This window comes from Amphibalanus amphitrite, unplaced genomic scaffold, assembly GCF_019059575.1.
Source record: "Amphibalanus amphitrite isolate SeventyFive unplaced genomic scaffold, NRLGWU_Aamphi_draft 000775F_arrow, whole genome shotgun sequence".
Taxonomy (NCBI): Eukaryota; Metazoa; Arthropoda; class Thecostraca; order Balanomorpha; family Balanidae; genus Amphibalanus; species Amphibalanus amphitrite.
In genome coordinates, this window is record NW_024882269.1 from 59,986 (window position 1) to 80,141 (window position 20,156).

General features: G+C 49.4%; 2 protein-coding genes across 3 annotated transcripts in view; one reads left to right on the forward strand and one right to left on the reverse strand.

The window, feature by feature from the left end:
* The window catches only part of LOC122365971 (polycystic kidney disease protein 1-like 2), a 91,185-nt gene that overhangs the window by 27,305 nt on the left and 43,724 nt on the right, over positions 1-20,156 (forward strand). The window lies entirely within an intron of this gene.
* On the reverse strand, positions 7,016-14,690 carry LOC122365972. Its single transcript, XM_043337671.1, has 2 exons — positions 14,635-14,690; positions 7,016-8,574 (listed from the first exon to the last, which is right to left on the reverse strand). Exon 2 carries the CDS (start codon positions 8,566-8,568, stop codon positions 7,450-7,452), a length of 1,119 nt encoding a protein of 372 aa, XP_043193606.1. The 5' UTR covers positions 8,569-8,574; positions 14,635-14,690; the 3' UTR covers positions 7,016-7,449.

Below are 20,156 nucleotides of genomic sequence, written 5' to 3' on the forward strand. Positions count from 1 at the left end.
AATTTTGGTGATGTCCTATTTTCATTTTTTATTTTGTTTGTTTTATTTTTAGTGCCCCTGGGCCCTGGCAGGTCAAAATCACGTCTGAGGCGAAAGAAATTCACGGGAATCCCAAAAATCACGTCAGGACATTCAGGGCCCTCTGACCAGCCTGACAGCTAGGGCCCTTCTTACTTCCTGGGGCCTCCAGTGAATAACCGCTAGTGTCTGTGTCTGACCGCTAGGGCCCCTCTGACTCCTCAGTAGGTAGGAGGCCCTCTGTAGAGGAGGTCCTCTGTAGAAAGGAGGCCCTCAGTAGAGAGGAGGCCCCCTGTAGAGAGGAGACCCCTTTAAAGAGGAGGCCCTCTGTAGAGAGGAGACCTGCTGTAGAGAGAAGGCTCTATGTAGAGAGGAGGCCCTGTGTAGAGAGGAGGCCCTCTGTGGAAAGGAGACCGCCTGAATGCAGAAGGCCCTCTGAAGAGTGGAGACCCGCTGTAGAGAAGAGGCCCTCTGAAGAAAGGAGGCCCTCTGTAGAGAAGAGGCCCTCTGAAGAGAGGAGGCCCTTTGCAGAGATGAGGTCCTCTGGCTCTTTGAAGAGAGGAGGCCCTCTGTAAAGGAGGCCCTCTTAAAGGGAGAGACCCTCAGTAGAGAGGAAGCCCTCTGTAGAGAGGAGGCCCTGTAGCTTCTGTAGTTAAGAGGCCCTGTGAAAAAAGGAGGCCCGCAGTAGAGATCGGTGGTCCTCTGTAGAGAGGAGGCCCCCTCTGTGTTTTGACAAATGTTTTTGCAAATTTTTCGCGGCGCTTCGCGCCGCCGATTTATGTACATACGTACAGGTCAATACGAAATCTTGACTGTAATTACCTAAACCAACCGTGTCAAATTGAATCAGAATTCATATGTGTGCTGTAAAGGAACTCCGGCTTGTACTGCAATGCTAAAAGGGTGGTAAAATTTGTGTTTTGGAGCTGTGTTTCGACACATTCTTTTGCAAATTTTCTCGGCGCTTCGCGCCGCCGATTTATACACCAATCAATAAGAGAGAAATAACAGTGACTGTAATAACACCAATCGTGTCAAATTGAATCGGAATTCATATGTGTACTGTGAAGGAACTCCGGCTTGTACTAGCATGCTAAAAAGGTTGTAATATTTGTGTTTTAGAGCTGTGTTTTGACAACTTTTTTTGCAAATTTTTGCGGCGCTTCGCGCCGCCGATTCATACACAGGTCAATAAGAGAGATCGTGACTGTATGCTACTATTTACTAATGCATTAGGCTAAAAGTGAGGTAACTATATCTACTTCTGGGTTTTTAAGTCGGTCGACCCGCCTCCCCCCCCCCCCCAGTAAAAAATCCGTGGCGACGCTCCTATATAGGTGGGTTTCACTAACTAAAACTACTGAGCCGAGTGACTTACGATAAAACTTCATCTTATAAACGACGAAGATCAAATGTCATTTTTTGATCTCGACATACTCGCTCCCTACCACCCCCCCCCCCCGGTCGTCAGAATTCATTCACCAGACCTGGTATGTCGGCCGACTGGTGACCCCCCCCAAAACGACCCCCTAGATCCGCCCTTGGCGTCGGGCAACAATCGCGAATGCGGCGCACTTGTGACAATAAGCAAAGGTCATTATAGTGTTACGACCATACGACGTACGGGAATGAGTTATCAGCTGTCTAATCGTAGACAACACAATGTCGAGCCTTAAACTGTAAGCCTGTATTGTCTTTGCCTATAAGCCTTTGTAAGCCTGTATTGTCTAAACGGCCGTCTCTTAAGTTATGACCCCATTACACCACACGCAAGTGGCAGAAATGACAATGATCAGCTGACGCATTTTTCTTGGCCGAAGTCAGAGCGCGCGGCCCGGCGTATTTACAAATTGCAACCGAGCTCCGCCGTGGGGTAAGGTGGGCAGCATATTTACGTCTGGACAACGAGTTGCGGGGAAAAGTGCTGATTTTGCCGCAGTTTTAGGAGCCGGTTATTAGGCTGGATTTTTGGGTTACTTTTTCGTTCCGATTCCTGTATTTCATAGTGTTTGGCTCTTGAATATTTTAGTTCTTCCAGAAAAATATTAATTACCATACAAATTTTGTAAAAATGTTTCATTTTTTTATAAGCCGACCGCTAGAGTCCTAAAACAATACATCAGCACTACAATTATTGTAAACAAACAAATGGAGCACCACTTGGCTCCGTTCTGCTCCGTTCCAAGGCATTTTATCTGGTGGTTTTCGAACTCTAGTATGTCGTTTTGTTGGAAGTTTTCAATCCCTTGTGACTGAATTATATCATATTAAAGAAGCATGTTGACTGAAAACGATCCCAAGTTGAAGTTGAAGTATACAGGAGACTGAAGAGTCCTGAGTCCTGAGTAATATCAGGTTGAAGCTGGGAAATTTTGGTTGATAAACGCAAGTTGATCTGGCTCACTTATCAGCAAGAAAAAAAGTAAAATTAAAAGAGCTTATTGGCCGAAAACAAGCTATAATAGTTATTGCAGGAGATCAATACTGAAGAGCACGCGCACGCGCAGTATCAAGCTAGTAAATGTTGGCTGATGAACGCGTATTAGATGTATTGGTATGAATATTGAAATATAACTTACAGCAGCAAGATCAATGAGTGCTAACTATCAAGTGAAAAATTCTAGAATGAACGAACCCAGGCAGCTTTACTTTGCTATGCAGATGGTAATGTGCATTAGGTACTCAGTGTCTGGCAAATGAAACATGCGATCATTCTATTGCTACTGGAGAAGAAAGCTTGGATCACTAAATCAGCTTAATGTTTAATTTGATGTTCATCATTACTTTGCATTTCTTGAAAAAAGGATTTAAGTAAAATTGTCAATGTGAAAATCCATGCAACGATGTGATCATGTCATGTGTTCATAGTCATTCGTGATGGTGATTATTGGTCTAATATACACAAGCAAAGCTGTCAGCATTTCTTTCTGTGGATGGCCAGAAGGGACTCAGAACTTAGAAGTATTAGGTTTTCACAGGGCTGGGATAAAAAGTACTGAGGGACTGAGGGTAATCTTCCAGAAAGGAACTTTATTTTGACTTGGTATGAGATGTAGGCACAATTTAGGTAGGTGCTCAGTAGTTTAGTAGTTATGTAGGTATAGTTGGGTTAGCTAAGATTAGGTCATGCTAGTTTTTTTTTTTAATTTGCCAAGTGTCCATAAAAAATGTGACCTGATCAATTCATACCGGACTAACCTGACCTAACCTCAATCATCACACTTATTTGCAACTTACCCAAGACCTGCATAGCATTAGCACCCAGTTACAGGTACTAGGTACTCAGTACTCACCCTAACTCAATCTTACCTGCTAACCTTCAACTTGACAACAGTTAGCTCACCTTGCCAAACCACATCCAGGGTAACAGCAGCCAAATGAGGAACTGGCTCATTGGGTGGCTGGTGCGAGTCTGTGCATTTTAAGTGTTTCTTCTCTGAAGCTGCTCTGCACTGCTGTATGCCATGTTTGACGCTCAGAAAAATGTGGGAAATGTAACTAAGCTAGTTTAGTGCTTTGTTCCTGCTCGAGACATCATTAAGTACAAATCCTGCGGGGTACAGCTATGAGATGAGCTAGGTGAGTAAATTATTTGAATATGCTGTTTGACTGTAGTAAATATACAAACAATCACAGGGTCACAGTTAGGTATATTCAATTTCCGCATAAACATTCAACAAAACGCCCATGCCTCACTCCGAGCACACAACAAATAACTTTAGCCTTTGCAGGCACAAAAATACTTTGATTTACGGGATGGGTATACAATATATCCTCTGTCCTTGGGGATCTTGCTGCAAAGTTTGAGTTGAAGTAAGATGACTGAACTTCAGGACAAGGTATGATTAACTTTTTCTTCTTAGCCACTGCTTATGTACGAGAAAGACTAAATGCTTGGTTAATCAACGCCTTGAAAATATAATGATCCATCTTCAATTCGACATGAAGCCACAAAGAAATTAGTCCCACTTCTCTCTCCTCTTGGAATACACAAACCAAAATATTTAATAACTTCTTCTTAGTGTGAGTGGAGGGACATGGACAAGAGCAATTATCATAGCTTCCCTTCAAGTTAACCTCTGGCAGTTGGCACTGATCACACGGACACCTCTGATTGATCCAAGATAAAATTGAAATGTGTAAAACTGTCTAGTCAATCATGGAAGGAACGGATGAACTTGAGGTGAATATGATATTTTGCGATATACATCAACGTTGCCTTGGAACTTTTTTGCAGGTTCGCTTCATATTTTGTAACAAACGCGCAAAAACTGCAATAAAACAGCACTATATGCTTCTGGACAAAATACAATGACAGTAAAAAATAAGCCCTGATGGTATTCATTCTCGGCCAAAATCCAATCACAAAATATTTTGTAGTAAGAACTAAATTTCGGCTAAAAACCGTGCACGTTTAAAAAAAGAATCATTCCAATGACGGTCCATTATTGCGGTCCTGAAATCGCCACTATTTCCGGCCTCTCCAACGCAACTCGTTGTCCAGAGGTAAATATGCAGGTGGGCAGGGGTTTTCGCACTACGGCTGCGGTTGAACTACCGTCTGTGGTAGAAACTTCAGGATGATGGCGCGTTTCATACGAAATCTGGCGCAATGTTTGTTTGCTTCTGAACTTGTACAAGACTTGTACTGTTATTGCTGTGAATTCTTGAAGTGGGAGTGTTTCAAGAACAATTTGTGGATTATTTGAGTTTCTTTATATAAACATAGAATAATATTATGAAACATTGTGTGGAAACTGCAAATGCTGATATGATCAATTACTTAGTTTGGGAATTGATACACATTTTGTAGAGGTTTGTCAGGCAAATGGTGTAACAAACCTCAAGCCTATCATGATCTGAAGCTGTTGTAACAAATCAAAATTGCATTGATGTTACATAGTACCTTGTTGGAAAGACTGGAGTATGGTTCAAGATGATGTGTAAAAATTCAAGATTTGTGCGAAGGCTTATGACTGAAGAGCGAAAACAGTTATATATGATGGCTCAATCAAATGTTGAAATGGACGACAAAAGTAGAGTTTCAACATTTCAGCATGTGAGAATAACATCCGAAATTCATAGTTTTTGTAGTATTGCATTCTTCTTATGTACAGTTATAGGTTTTGTTAGGGTATTTCAAATTCATTGTGTCAGTTGAGATATGGATGGATTGCGGACAAAATTTAGAATCATTGCATGGTAGATAGGTACTTGCTCGGTAAAAAGGTATGTGATGAATGCCATGAGAAGGTTTTTTATGATTTGATATATGGTCACTGTTGTACCTACAAAAATGCAAGCTTACTAGCACCTAGTCTGAATCAAATTGAAAGTATTTGCTATGAATGTAAAAATGTGCTTGCAAAATATGTCAATAAATTTGTGTGATGTTGACCAGAGAGCTTTATCATCTGGACATTTATGTTGCTTCTTACATTAGGTGTTAGCATAGTAATAAGGGATGAACTTTGTGCCAATATCTTCAATGCACAATGTATTTAGCATGTCTACAACCCTCACTGATCCTGTTATAGCTATAGGCATTTGGCACCAGCAAGACCAAGGGCATGAACTTCACAGTTGCACAACCTTTTGTCATGTACCACCAGTCACTTTTTTACTTAAGGTCAGTCCCACGCACAAGGGGGAAAAGCTCAAATTATTGAGCGCTCAAAATATTGAGCGTGTGACGTCAGAGGCTCCCATAGGCGTAATGCTGAGGGCTCAAAAAATTGAGCCGTTTCAGGAACACGTTTTGCAAAAGCAACTCGCAACACCTAGGGAGAAATGGCAACACCCTAGGAGAATCACTAATGATGCAAAACAGATAAGGCTTTCATATTTTTCACTGCTCAAGCTTCAATGATTGGGGGAACACCAATTTATAGGTCGAAATCTTACGGCATACCAGGATGACTTAAAAACAGGCCAATATTTATGTCGAAATAAAAGTTATTTTTTGTCCATTCACGTTTTTTACAAGGGTTCTGTTGGAAAGAGCATTTTTCATACTACCCAAAATGATTGCGATTCAATTTCACATTACCCATATCGGTGAATATTTTTCATTTGGCGGCGCCGTTTGTTTATTTCGTCGCGACGTCTCCGGTCGCGTGGTTGTCGTCGTCCTTGTGTTGAGGGTAAGTTTTTATCGTTTTAGTTGTACTTAGGTGTTAAAAGGTACACTGAAAAGTTTGAATATGCTGTGATTTTAAATTTGGAAACACGTAAACGTCAATCAATTCACGTTTTCCTCCATTTGCGTGCAGATAAGTAACTGTCGACGAAAGTGGCGCCATCCGATATGATGTTTTGAAGGAAGGAGACACAACATATTTACGTGAAAATTTTTGTTTTTTAGTGGTCTAAGTGCTTCAAAGAGGCTGTGAATGTTTTCTTCACACAATTTTTCATTAGTTATGATGAGGTAAAAGGTAGTTTCAGTCTTAACTTTCATATAATTGACATTAAAACATATGATAGTCCACTGCTATCAGTGATTGAGTACCTTGATATTTGACATTTCTTATTGATTTGAATGTATTCTCTATCCATATGTCCTGATAGTAAGTGACAATACTCTGCCAATATGTTTCCATAGTTTTCACATTCATTTTCCAGTCCTTTACATAACATCACAATTTATAATCAACAAAACTCAACTCCTTCATTACTTCACAACACTGACAGCATGACAGACTGACAGTCAACTATTGTGTGGGTGAATGCTGAAACAAGATAGCCACTTTGCCGACTGGCTCGCTCATATGAAATAAGATAAAAATGATCCTTTATATCATTATTACAGGCACAACACCCCGTTCCGCGTCCCGCGACCGACTGCCCGCTCGCCGCGGCGCGCCCACTCCCCAGCCGCCGCCAGCCGGGCGGCGGCGCCGCGACCACTCGCCGGGCCGCGCCGCGGGCGGCGCCAGGCGCTCGCCCAGGGGCGGCCCGCGCCACGGGCGGCGCCGGGCGCCCGCCCAGGGGCGGCCCGTAACACCCCTCCCCCCTAGCACAACGCGCACGATGTAACAACGATGATCCGCACAAGAAATACCGCGAACATGTCTCCCCGCGACACGAACAAACAACCACGCCTCGCCACAAAACCAGGCTGCTTCCTCGCGCCGGCCGCGCAGGGGAGGGTAAACACCGGGATGGTCCGCCACACATTGAGTCACCGAGCTGCTACGGCTATGCCTCAACAGTCAACAGTATCATACACAGCCGCCTCCATACTACTACTGAGTCGAGCCGCTCCTTGCTCGCTTAACGAAACAAAAAAAAAGGTACTTGCGCCGCCCCAGAACGAAAGTGAGACACCTCAACACCAAAAGAACACACACATTCAGCCGCTGCTACATACATGTACGGATGCACGGGCCGCCACCCGAACGACCGCCTTCACCACCTGCCCTACACCCGTTAACGCATGCGGAGCCACTTGGGGAATGACAAACTGATGCACCCGTAGCCCCTCTTGTTCAGATGTACGCCGTCCGCGAGATGGAGCCCCTCCGCCACCTTATACACCCGTCGCTTGCCGTGGCGGCAACAGAGTCGCCGCCCCAGCGGGATGACGGCAGCTCCCGTAGCCTTCTTGATTTGGCGGAGAGACTTCTCGAGTTCATAGGCTTGCGTCTCTTCCCATTGTCGGCCCCGATCCCGGGACAGCCGCGGCTGGGTGCCCACGAGTGTGACGTGCACTCCCATCCTCTGTATTTCTCCGATCCGGTCCTGAACTTCTTTCATCAACCGCGTCTTCATCCCCTCTGGTAGTTTGATGGCGTCCTTCGGGTACACATCGTTTCCTCCTACCCACAGGATTACTTGGGCACTGGAGGTGTCAGGATGAAGGCCATCCAACCACCTCCGCACCTCCATGACCCCCTCAGCCACCCAGCGGCGCAGTGTGTACCCCGGTATGGCCCGGATGGTGAGGCTTCGGGGTGGGTCGCAACGGACGTCTGTTCTGTGCAGGATCGAGTCCCCGATGAGAAGGACGGCTTCCGCGCGACCAGCCTCCGGCGAACCGCCGGACGCCCCGTCGGCCTCACCAACTACCACCTCCTCCGGCGACCCGTCTGTGGGCGTCTCCTCCCGCGGCTTCTCGTCCTGCAGCTCCATGTTCGAAAACTCCTCGAACTCTTGCGCCTCGACACCCAGCAGCTCACTTAGCAGGTCCGTTGTGTCAGTCTCCACCAGGTCGACCGCCAGCGGAGACAGATGGTCACGCACAGGATCTCCTGCGCCCGCCTCTAGCAGGGTAGTCACGAACGGGGGTGTGGAGACACCGGCTAACACGGCGGACGTCGGAGACAGCGGCGGCAGATACTCTACAGACCGCTGCGCATCACCCGTGAGCAAGCCGGTCGTCGTCGATGGTCCACCAACCGCTCCGGCGCCGACGGGGAGCGCGATGTCCTCCTGCTGCTGGACAGCCTCCAGGGCGGCACGTACTTCGGCCACTTCCCGCCGCCTCTGCTCCCTCTCCTCTTCGAGGGCCGACCATAGGCGATCGATCTCCTGCCGCATGCGCTCCATCTGAAACTAGAAAGCTGGACTCATTCATCGTCCCGCCTGATAGTATGCGGGCGGCCTTGACACCCGCCCGGTTCGCGTTATGTAGTACCCTTGGGGTGTCCCACCCTGCTGCTCCCGATGGGTCCCTCCGGCGGACCCGCCGGCCCTTACGAATGGCATGAATGGTACTTGTAAGCCAGTTGTGTGATCCTCATTGGGTATCCACTCCCGGATCCCCGTGTCATGTTCCTGAGTCATTTCCTTAGTCATATCTGGTCCCTGAGTGTGGCGCTTGGTAGTCCCTTCCTGAATGCCAGACACCCGTGGCACAAACTCCTTCAGGTCATTGTAGTGAACCTGACGTACTTTGCCGCGCTCGTCCTGAATTTTATATGTTGTTTCATCTCGCCCCCCACGGTTACCGATGATGGTCACCGGTCCCTTATACGGCAGACCCAGTTTCGGCTTCCCGCCGACGGCGGCCGTGTGATCTCGCACCCACACTTTCGTTCCTGTAGGATAGGCAGTGTGATTGACTCTGCTATCGTGGCGAACCGCCATCCGAGCAGCTGCTTTGGACGTGGCTTCTTTGACACGAGCATATGCCCGTTTCATTGTCTTCAGCCGACTGTTAAGGAACGTCCTGGTCGGGATTGGGTCAGTTTCGGGGCCATACACCACGTCCAGCGGTACCCGAGGCTCGAAGCCATGAATCAAATAGAATGGGGTGTACCCGGTAGTTTCGTGGAGGGACGAGTTGTACGCCATGGCGTAGGACATGACTCCCTCATCCCAGCTCAAGCCTTGGCCATCGACGTATTTCGAAACCATGTCCTTTAGTGTACGCATGAAGCGCTCGACCATGCCGTCGCTCTGCGGGTGATAGGGTGTTGTCCTAGTCTTGTGGATACCGAGTCTCGTATACATCTCCTTCATCATCAGAGACTCAAACTGTGCGCCCTGATCAGTGTGTAGCCTCTCCGGGACACCAAGCTCTTGGACCCAGTCTAGGAAGGCATCCATGACTGTCTCAGTCTTCTGATTTGGCATTGGGTAAATTCTCACGTACTTTGAAAAGTAATCCATGATCACGAGTGCGTATTTGTTTCCTTTTGAGGAAAGAGGCATCTCCGTGATGTCCATGGCAACCCTCTCAAAGGGGCGAGACGTCACCTCAGTCACCAATGGTGCACGCCTGCTCGGGGCAGGCCTACAGCGTCGCTGACATTGTGTGCACGAGGCGCAGTAGCTGCGGACGTCCTCGTTCATCCCCGGCCACACGAATCGGGCTTTTACCCGAGCGATGGTCCGCCTCCGACCCATGTGACCACTGGATTTGTCATCGTGGGCGAGTCTGATGATTTCAGCTTGAATTGCCTTGGGCACGGCCGCCTGGAAACGTTGCTTGCTGGCAATTCCTAACACTCCTGAGCGAACCTCTACTTGTCCCCAGTGCTTCTTCAAGACGGCCCAACCGCTCGTCTCTGTGGATTTAGGCATCCTCCCCTCCTCCTTTGCCCGACACAACGCCGATAACGTTGGATCGTCTTGTTGGGCCTCCAGCAGCAGCGACTCGGTTGATCGTTTCTCCCCGACTGCGGAGGGGGGCGTCAACGTCTTTGTCGCCGGGTTCACCCTGTCTGTCGGCCCTGACGATAATGTGGCGGGTGCTACAGAGGTGATCACGGAATATGGTGACCCTCCTACCCCAGAGATCGCCGCATTCCCTGTCGGCGAAGCCGCCGTGGACCGTGACGGTGTTGGCGAACCGCCAGCCGTCGGGACTGATCCGCCCATTGCTCGCGACATGCCGGCATCCCCAGCCAGACCACCATTGCCCTCATCGACGGACACCCCAGATGGCCTCCTCGATAGTGCATCCGCATTGCCATGCCTCACCCCACTGCGGATCCGAACCATGAAGTCGAAGGAGCTTAGCTCGACCGCCCAGCGTCCTCGACGTCCTGTGCCATCACGTTCCACCGAGATCGAATCAGGGATGTTTGCCAGAGGTTCGTGGTCAGTCCAAGGCCATCTATAGAAGGTACAGTCACTCCCCCGCCGACCAATCAGAGACAGATCCTGAGTGACGTCATCCCTGATGCTCGCAAGGGGTACTCCATTCCTTTGCAACGTAAAAATGACTAACTTCATTTGAAGATTATTGATGGCACTCTGCACATACCGCTCAGCCGTTGATGTCAATTAAAAGCCCAACTAATTTTCCAGCGACAAAAAAGAGCAGCAATATGCTAAGAAATGGCCGGTTTTGAAGATATAGACGATTTAAAAACCCTCTGCAACAGCAGGAAAGCAACGTAAAAACGCATCGAGCTTATATTTTTACTATGGATAAATCATTTTTCAGTAAGTTTTTAGATATGGTATAGATTTAAGGTACAACTTTATTACAATATTTTCATTACTTGAAACTTTATTTCAAAATAATATTTTCAAAAATGGCAGCTGTTGGCCAGTAGCTTGGGAGCGATTGTGGCGCACCGCGCCATTAATTGTCCTGTGGCCCCCTTATGATGTCATCAAAAGTGGAGTGACATGGGCCTGGGTCAGTCACTACCTCGAACTTGGCTCCAACTGTATATTGCCGGAAATGTCTGATGCCGTGGACCACAGCCCAGAGCTCTTTGTCGTAGGTGGGCCATTTCACCTGCTGCTTCGACAGCGCCTTACTCTCATAGGCGACCACCCGCTCATACTCCCCTGTCTTCTCAGTCAAGACAACGCCAACCGCGAAGTTGCAGGCATCGGTGTACAGGACAAACGTCCCCTTGCCAGTTGGTAGCGTCAGGATCGGCGGCATGGCCAGGACGGACTTAAGCTGCTCGAAGGCTCCTCGCATCGCTTCCGTCCACCTGATTTGACCGTCCGCCACCGTGGCGTCTCGCAGAGGCTTTGTGATTGCCGCATATCCTTGGATGAAGCGTGCGTAGTACCCGCACAGACCGAGAAAACTCCTCATCTCTTCGTCGGATGATGGATGTGGCCATGCCAGTACCTTTTCCACGTTACGTGGATCTGGCCGGATTCCCTCTTCGGAGACTAGGTGGCCGAGGAACGTCACTTCTTTGCGAGCGAAGCGACATTTTTGCGCCTTGAGCTTCAGTCCCGCCGCTCGGATCCGCTCGAACACCTCTTGTAGAGTGGCCAGATGCTCTTCCTCCGTCCTGTTGAACAGGATGACGTCATCCAGGTACACTAGGCAACTTTTTGTGTCCAGACCCGCCAGGATCATTTCCATCAACTTCTGGAACGTGCCGCTCGCATTCTTCAGGCCCATTGCCATCACTCTGAAGTGATGTAGCCCCTTGCCCGTCGAAAACGCCGTCTTTTCTCGATCCTCAGGTGCCAACTCCACCTGCCAATATCCCGTGGCCATATCCAGCGTGGTGAACCACCTCGCTTTAGCCAGGGTGTCGAGAGAGTCGTCAATTCGAGGGAGTGGCATCGCGAAGCCTTTCGTCACTCTGTTCACTGCTCTCAGGTCAACACAGAAGCGGAAGGTTCCGTCCTTCTTGCGAACCAGTACCACTGGAGAGCACCAGGGACTTTCGCTTTCTTCGATGATCCCATCCTGTAGCATCTTCTCCTTCTGCTTCTCCACCTGGTCACGCACCTTCAGCGGCACCCGCCGTGGTCTTTGTTTGATGGGACTAGCATCACCAGTATCGATCTTGTGTCTGGTTAGATTCGTCTGACCAATATCTCCGGGACGCCAGCTGAAGACATCGGCATATTTCTCGAACAAGCCGCGCAGCCTCCCCTGACCATGTTCCCCGAGATCAGTCAGACCGGGTTCCAGCGCCTGCTTCACGTCCGGATCGATATCTTCAGCTGCCTCCGGTGGAAAACCTCCACCTTCGCAGCTCGCCACCGCGTCAACCACGTCGTCCGGCTCTGGACACAGTTCACACATGTCTCCCAACGAGTCTCCCATCGAGAAGAATGTTCCCACGTCTGAGCCTTTCAGCAGTCGAACGTCTTCTGTCCCGACGTTCGAAAATTGAATGGGCACTGTGCCGTCGGTCGCGACAGCAACAACAGCTCTCGGTATCAACAGTGAGTCCCAGTCGGCTGCAGGGCTCGGCTCCACCATCCCGGTCATGGGCGTCTCTGCCACAGCTACGCCGGATCCATCCAGCGGTTCAACCACCGCTGCAGCTGTCAGGGTCGAGCGACCCGGAATAGTCACCGTCTCTGCCAGAACAACCTTAGCTCGGGAAGCTCGAATCTCTGGGTACGTGGGAAGGGAAATTTTCAACCCTTTGATACGAAAAACTCCCTCTTCGTCATCGATGATGGTGCGATGCTGACAACAGAAATCTCGACCGAGAATCACGTCATACACCAGACCAGCCACCGCTGCCAGTCGAGAACATCCGAATGTCTCTCCGGAGATCGACATCGGGACATCACAGAGTACCTCCGTGATCACCAGCGGACTCCCACCCGCTCCCTTCGCAGACCGCGAAGGGGTGGTTGACTTACAGCCCAACTCCACCTTGATGCGCTGATGTAAGCCGCACCTCACCATCGAGAAATCTGCGCCAGAATCAATGAGTGCCCACGCCTCAAGACTACCGATTTTCACCCTGACGGCGGCTGCGGTGAACCGGGACTGGTGAGAAGCAGCTGACTCTCGCCCCACTGAACCAGCTGCCCCTAGTTTTCCGGCTGCCTGTTGTCAGTGGACTTCGTTGGTGCAGTCTGCCGTCTGCCCTGCGCTGAACGGGTCACGTGGTCCGTGAGAGAACGGCAAGCCGCCATCCAGTGACCGCTGCGACCACAGGCTAGACAGAACGGGTGACGTGGACCCCTCCCAGGCTCCTTGAACGGACAGTCAATCCGAATGTGTCCCCTTTCTCCACAGCAGAAACAAATGACGTCACCGGTACCAGACCTCGGCTGAGCGCGGCGAGCCGCCGGGCAGTCTCGTCGCATATGCCCTGGCGCTCCACACCTGTAACAAGATATGTCTCTCGACAGCTCTGAACCTGTTCGGGAGCTGGCAGCAGCTACTAGTGTCTCCATCGAATACCTGAGATTGGCTATCTCCTGTTCCAACTGAGCTACCCGGCCGTCGCTGCAGCTTGCGTCGACCCGGTCTGGCTCAGCGTCAACCGCCGCCACCGCCGACCGAACGCCTGAACAGCCTTGCTGAGTCACAGGTGACTGGCCAGCCGCCCGCACCGCCTGGACCACCTCCTGGCGCTTGTTCAGCTCGTTCACGATAGACACTGCTTCGGACAGGGACCCTGGCCTCCGGTGACACAATTTGGCCTGAAGCCACTCATCCCGCAGCCCACAGATGAGTCGGCTCGCCAAATCCTCATCTAGAAACTTTCTCGGTTCAGTCGAGCCGGACCCTTTCGACCCGGGCGCTGCCGCCTGTGATGGAAATGCGGCTCGGCCGAGTTTCCCGATGCGGTCTGCAAAATTTGCCACCGTCTCTCCTGGTGCTTGACGCACCCCACCGAGCGCTGCCCGCGCCTCCAGTGGATCGACGGATCTACCGAAACGCTCACCCAGGTGCTTCCGTACCTCGCAGTACGATTTGTTAAGTTTCAACTGTGATTGCGCACAATCCGAGGCCAGACCGTCCAACAACGGCAGGAGACGTTTTAACCGTCCCTCGTCCCCGTGCTCAGACGTCAGCGCCTCGAACCGTGCTATCCATCCCTCCCAGTCATCCGTGTCCAGCCCCGCGAACCGCGGAGTGCGTGATACCAGGATGGTGTCATTAAAGTCCATCGCCGGACTGTCCCTGGGGCCCCGAAATATATGCAAAAAAATATTACAGCTGACCCTTCCACGCAGTGCAATTGTGATGTGGCCTTGTATTTAATGTCGACTGCCGTGTGGACCACACGGCGACAAAAAATCACGCCGAGCAAACCGCTCGTCGATGCCACTTAACCAAAATAAGTCATTGATAACATCCGCCGTGTGATCCACAAGGCGAGAAAAAAAAAATATGCTGAGCGAGCCGCTCATCAACAGACACGCAATACCAATAACGGCAATTCAAATAAAAAATAATAGCACCAATCCTGAATTCATGTGGCTTACCTCTAGTGGTGTCCTACCGACCGCGCCAATATTACAGGCACAACACCCCGTTCCGCGTCCCGCGACCGACTGCCCGCTCGCCGCGGCGCGCCCACTCCCCAGCCGCCGCCAGCCGGGCGGCGGCGCCGCGACCACTCGCCGGGCCGCGCCGCGGGCGGCGCCAGGCGCTCGCCCAGGGGCGGCCCGCGCCACGGGCGGCGCCGGGCGCCCGCCCAGGGGCGGCCCGTAACATCATTTCCATCTGGAGGATCGGAGTCAACGGAAAAGGAAGGCCATTTTCAAGCCTCAAGGTCTAGGCCGCCAGACGCCAGTCGGCAGTCACCACCAAATTTATAATCAATTAATTTATTATTATACTTTGAGACCCTTAGGTCACTGGATCAGCATCACATTTTCAGTTTCAATATAGTAAAGGTTTTTATTTGTATGATGTGAAATATTTTCCTGAATCAGAATTTAATTATCCCTAGGTACCTGGTAGAGGTTTTGGATTTAATGCTCATTGTTGGTGTGCAGTCAGGATTTTTTGACAGGTCCAGATAGGGAATCCTGAGCAATTTTATAGTAAAGTGGTCTCATTATAATCACCACACATTTTATCAAAAGCATTTGCAGAATTCATTCAATGAAGAATTTTATCAATGTTGCACCCATTTCTTAGACGACCTAGGTTGCATCTTTTTTTTTAGTTCCTGTTGTATGACATATTTTCCGTTTTGTTCCACTGCATAAAGAAAAAAAATCGTTTGAGATCACCAAACAGCTTTTCTTTTTCTGGCAGGTCTGCACAACCAAGCAGTCGCTGGCGAGGACGTCGGCCGTCTCTGTGGGTAAGGTCATCTGCTCAGCCTTTGTGGAGATCAGCAAGACGTCACTAAGATGAAGACTTCGCTGGAGCAGAAGCCGCTGACCCGTGTCCGATCGGGCAGGTCATGCTCGACGGCACGCAGAGGTCGATAAAATGCTTGGAGTTGCTCCAACGAACATCTTAGTCCCATCACTGTCTCCAACTTAGCCCTCGCCTGGCGGGAGGGGGGATGCAGCCTCCTTAAGTTTTTTTTTTTTGTAAAAGGTGGTGTCGCGTAGCGCCGCAAAATTTGGCACAACGTCTGGGAATGAGCCTCTTGCGACATATCCTGAAAATTTCAAGTGCCAGTCATTTCAGGACCTGGACTATGACTATGTAAAGTACGACCAGTATTGGTACTCACACCTTTCCTTTGAATTAGACGGATAAACAGGCGCCATGCCTATAAATTTGCCCAAGCAAATGATATCCTAGATGAACAATGCATGCACAACTGTCTAATCACTGCCAATTGCCGCGTCGGCACACCGGCATCTCCTCACCTTCTCCCCACACGGCCTTGACTCCCCAACTCACACCATCACACTACTGCGTACGGTGACCGGTCACACGGTGGATCTGAATGCCTACGTTTTCATGCCAAAGTCTGAAACAACTAACGATTATCATCAGCGTAGAAATGTTGAAATTTAGCATTTTAAAGCTTTTAACTTAAAACTTTATAAGTGTGTTTTAACGCACTTGTCCTTATTGATTGAGAAAAGAGCGCACTTTTGATCGTATTACCTTCTACGAAGTAACGCAATCGAAGTGTGATTCCGGTCCACTGTGCGTTTTCAGGCGCGCTCGATAAAACACCCAGGCCTGGAGAAAGTTGGAAGGGTGATTTTCTGATCCTCCTTACCACAAAATGACCCTAAGCGAAAAAATGCCCGCGGGGCGCTGCCAACGCGTGCCAGCGGCCCTGCTAGTAAGGGCGAAAATCAATGCATGTGTATGCGGAGCACACCCTTAGCGCTACGCTGGCTCCTTGGAGACACCTGGAGAAACCTCTGCCGGCAGAAGGGTCAGGTCCCTCGCAGACGGCGCGGCACGGCGGGAGCTTAGCGGGTGGCCTAGCCGGAAAGAGGATAAAAATAGCCGACTGGCCCGACCCAGCGAGTGGTGACCGAAGGGTGACCAGGAGTGAATGAGGGAACATAGGTACACGCGGTACCGAGCAGCCGATAACAGCACCGGACGATTAGAAAGTCATAAGTCAATGCTGTATTTTAGGCGTAAGGAAGCATCCATGTAGACGGGCGGACTGTCTCCAGCTCTTCCAAGTATTGCTAATATCTTGCTCCAACGAGCGTTGGCACGTTGGAAGTTTTATCGACCACTGACGGCACGAGCCACAACTCGAATGACTCGGTGACATCAACAACATGGTGGAGCAGGTGAATGAGTTTGGCGACGTGTTGTGCGACTGCAAGAAGGGTTGTCTGCGTGTTCTGGCCGGCGGAGCGGCGACGCTGCGCAGTCTGTGCTGGCGGTGAGCAGCCTGGCCGTGGTGACCGCGCGCGCCCACATGCGCCGACAACCTGTGCGGCTTCGACGGCCCGGGACAGCCCGATGCCGCCCACTATGCGACGCCGACCGCGCACTGTCCGCACGGCCACATGGAGGTGTGCCCGCGCCTTTTGCCCGCACGCCGCTACCTCGCAGCTGGTCTGCAACCACGCCGTCGCCGCCTGTAGCCCGATAACAAAACGGCTGTCTGATAATGCCGCGTGTTCTTTGTGATGTTGCTACTGTGATCGTTGCTACTGCTGGTCTGAGACTCGATGTTTCCATTCGTCTTTTACATGTTAAGGATTTGATAATGATAAGCTTAGTCCGAGCTTAGGTCGTTTATATCATTTGTTATATGGCATATTTTGGATCAAAGCAGTACGACACTGCCTCCTGCTTTTGTGATGTATGCTGGCAAGACGCAGGTTCCGGTCGCAGGTCACCCGGACCCGGTTCCAATGTGGTCGGGCTGGCATGCGATAATGTGATGTTGTTTTGCTCGTCTCTGTGTTCCACACTTGATGATGTTTGTGAATCTAACCCACATTGTATAGTATTTTTGTTTGTTTGCGGCCGATGGCCTTGTAAGTTGTAACCGTGGCAATACAGTTTTTCCTGCTATAATTCTCCAATATTCAAGGGTGGGTGGATATCTCTGTATTCACGTATTCCCTTCTCCCAGTACAGTCAGAGAATATCAATTACAGTATTCATACGGATTATTCAAGCCTTGTATAATTATTTGAGGTGTGCCGAATCCGAAAGACCGATAAAACTACTAGCGGAAAATGTGACATGATGCCATGGGTTTGTGAAAAGTTTAGGTACCACGTAGCATTCAACTTCCTGCATTTCTGTTTCAACTCAGTTTAACGTATTTCAACGAACATAACATCAAAAATGGCAGCCAGTACCGGCTTCACCTGTCACGGAGAACGCTCAAAAAATTGAGTGTAGATGCTGGCCGGCACTCAATTTTTCGAGCGCCAGCTGACTGTCGTCTGTCGTGGCGCTCAATTTATTGAGTATCGCGGTCCCGAACGACAAGTGGCGCTCAAAAAGTTGAGCGTCTTTAGGGCATTTTCTTTCCAAAAACACCGATATAAATTATCACGGCGAGTGTTCGAGAAGAAACCTTGTTGCTCTCTCTTGCCATTGATACCTTATTTGGATACGATATTTGCCGTAGTGTGACGCTAAAGGCATTGTAAAATACCATCGTTTCGCCTATTCCTTCATAATGGGGCCCGCTCAATTTTTTGAGCGCTCAATTTTTTTAGCTTTTCCCCCTTGTGCGTGGGACTGAGGTGCACATAGCAGTGCACACAACAATGCGCAGAGGGCCTACACAAAAACAACATGAATAGTGTGCACTATGCACAGCATTGTACCCTGATTATTTGAATATTTTGATCACTCCAGTCAACAGCCAGGAGACAATTATTGAATATCACATTTATCATACATCACTAGTCAAACAAGAGCATGATGACACACATTTTGACAAGCAATCATGGCAGTATTCCAATAAGTTGGACAGTCACCTCCCTGGGCATCATTTTCCCAGAAAAGTACCTCTGCAGGTGTTGTGGTAGGCTAGGTTGAATTGGGTTAAGTTAGGCGAAATAAGGTGGTTAGGACCAGGTCAGACCATAAGGCCTGGTCAGGTTGATTAATATTTCATTCTTATTTGACATAGATGCCTATTATCTATGTTTTTGCTCCAGCCTGAATTTCATTAGGTAAAGAGTTAATTTTGCTTTGTTTTTTATCTGTCTTTTTTGTGTTTTTGTCCCTTATGTTTTGCCCCATAGGCAAGGGTGGAGCTTTTCCAGGGAAGGTGGTGGAGCAAAAGCCGTCAAACCTGCGATGCCCGGTTGTTAAGTTAGATAATGTGCAACACTGAATCAATTTTTTAAATTAAAGAACTAACATTATGAATTACACAGACATTTCAAAGCTCCTCAATGCGAACAAGATTGGTTTGCTAAGCAATGAAGTTTTACAAATCAGCAAAATTTGGAGGAGCAGAACGCTAATTTTTTTCTCTGACAGCTTCGTAACATGTTACGATACGAAGGCACCAAAACTACTTCAGTACAGGGTGTAACGAAATTATCCGGACATCCATTTTTTCGCCATATCTGTTTGAACAGTTTCCAGAGCTGGGCATTGCACAACTTAAGTCCGCAACTCCGCAACTCCGCAACTTGCGGACTACCCTCTTGGTAGCGGAGTTACGGATCGGCTACCGAGCCCAAAAAAGTTGCGGAGTTGCGAGTTGCGGAAGCGAAAAATTCTAAAGCGCAACCACTACCGGGGCCGCCACCGCTGGTGGGGGCGCCACTGTACTCTTTGCTCTCCACTGCACACTGCACGTGTTTCCAGGCTAGTTTTGAGGCTGATTTCGAATTTATTGACCGTTTGAACATTTACGAAGTAATTTTAGTGCCTTAGTAACATGTTAGGTACGAGGCTTTCAGTGGTGGTTGACACTGGATAGGCGGTAGGACGCCTACTGGTTGACCTGACCTGACCTGACCCGACCAGGCCCAAATGCATGAAGACGTCATCTTTGATCAAAACCAACATGAAATTTGTTATCAGCGCCCCCTCAAAAAAGCATAAAAGCTTCACTTTACGAAGTTCTAGCAGGTCCGATTTTCCCGACTTTTGGGTCATTGACCTGGCCTGGAAGGTCAACCAATGACCTATGACCTTAAAATTGGGTATCATCGGCTTCCTCTCCTCACGGGCAACACGCTCGTTTTTTTTCCCGCGAAGCTCTAGCTCGATCAGGGGCCGAACGGCAGGGGGGAGGGGGTCCAACCGACGTACACGTTAGACGCTGTAAAACACCGCACACAGCGAGGGTTAAGTCAAATTTTATGGTCGCCAGCACGGGGCCGGGGGCGGGGGGGGGGGTGTTTGGACACCCCTCCGTAAGGTTTTCCGCGATTATATATAAAAAAAGGCGGCGGCAGCGCGGCTGTTTTCGACACTGCTATTAACACATCCTTTCCACACATTGTATCAACATGTCAGACCCAGGTCACCTCAGGTCAGGTCACCAGGTCAAGTCAAGGGACCCAATCTCCGAAAAAAATTAAACACCCGCCCTAGCAATACAGGGCAATATAGCAATATAGATACACCTATT

Bases quoted from the DNA above. Each gene is read 5' to 3' on its own strand.
- LOC122365972 (XM_043337671.1), bottom strand. From the start codon at position 8,568: ATGGAGCGCATGCGGCAGGAGATCGATCGCCTATGGTCGGCCCTCGAA.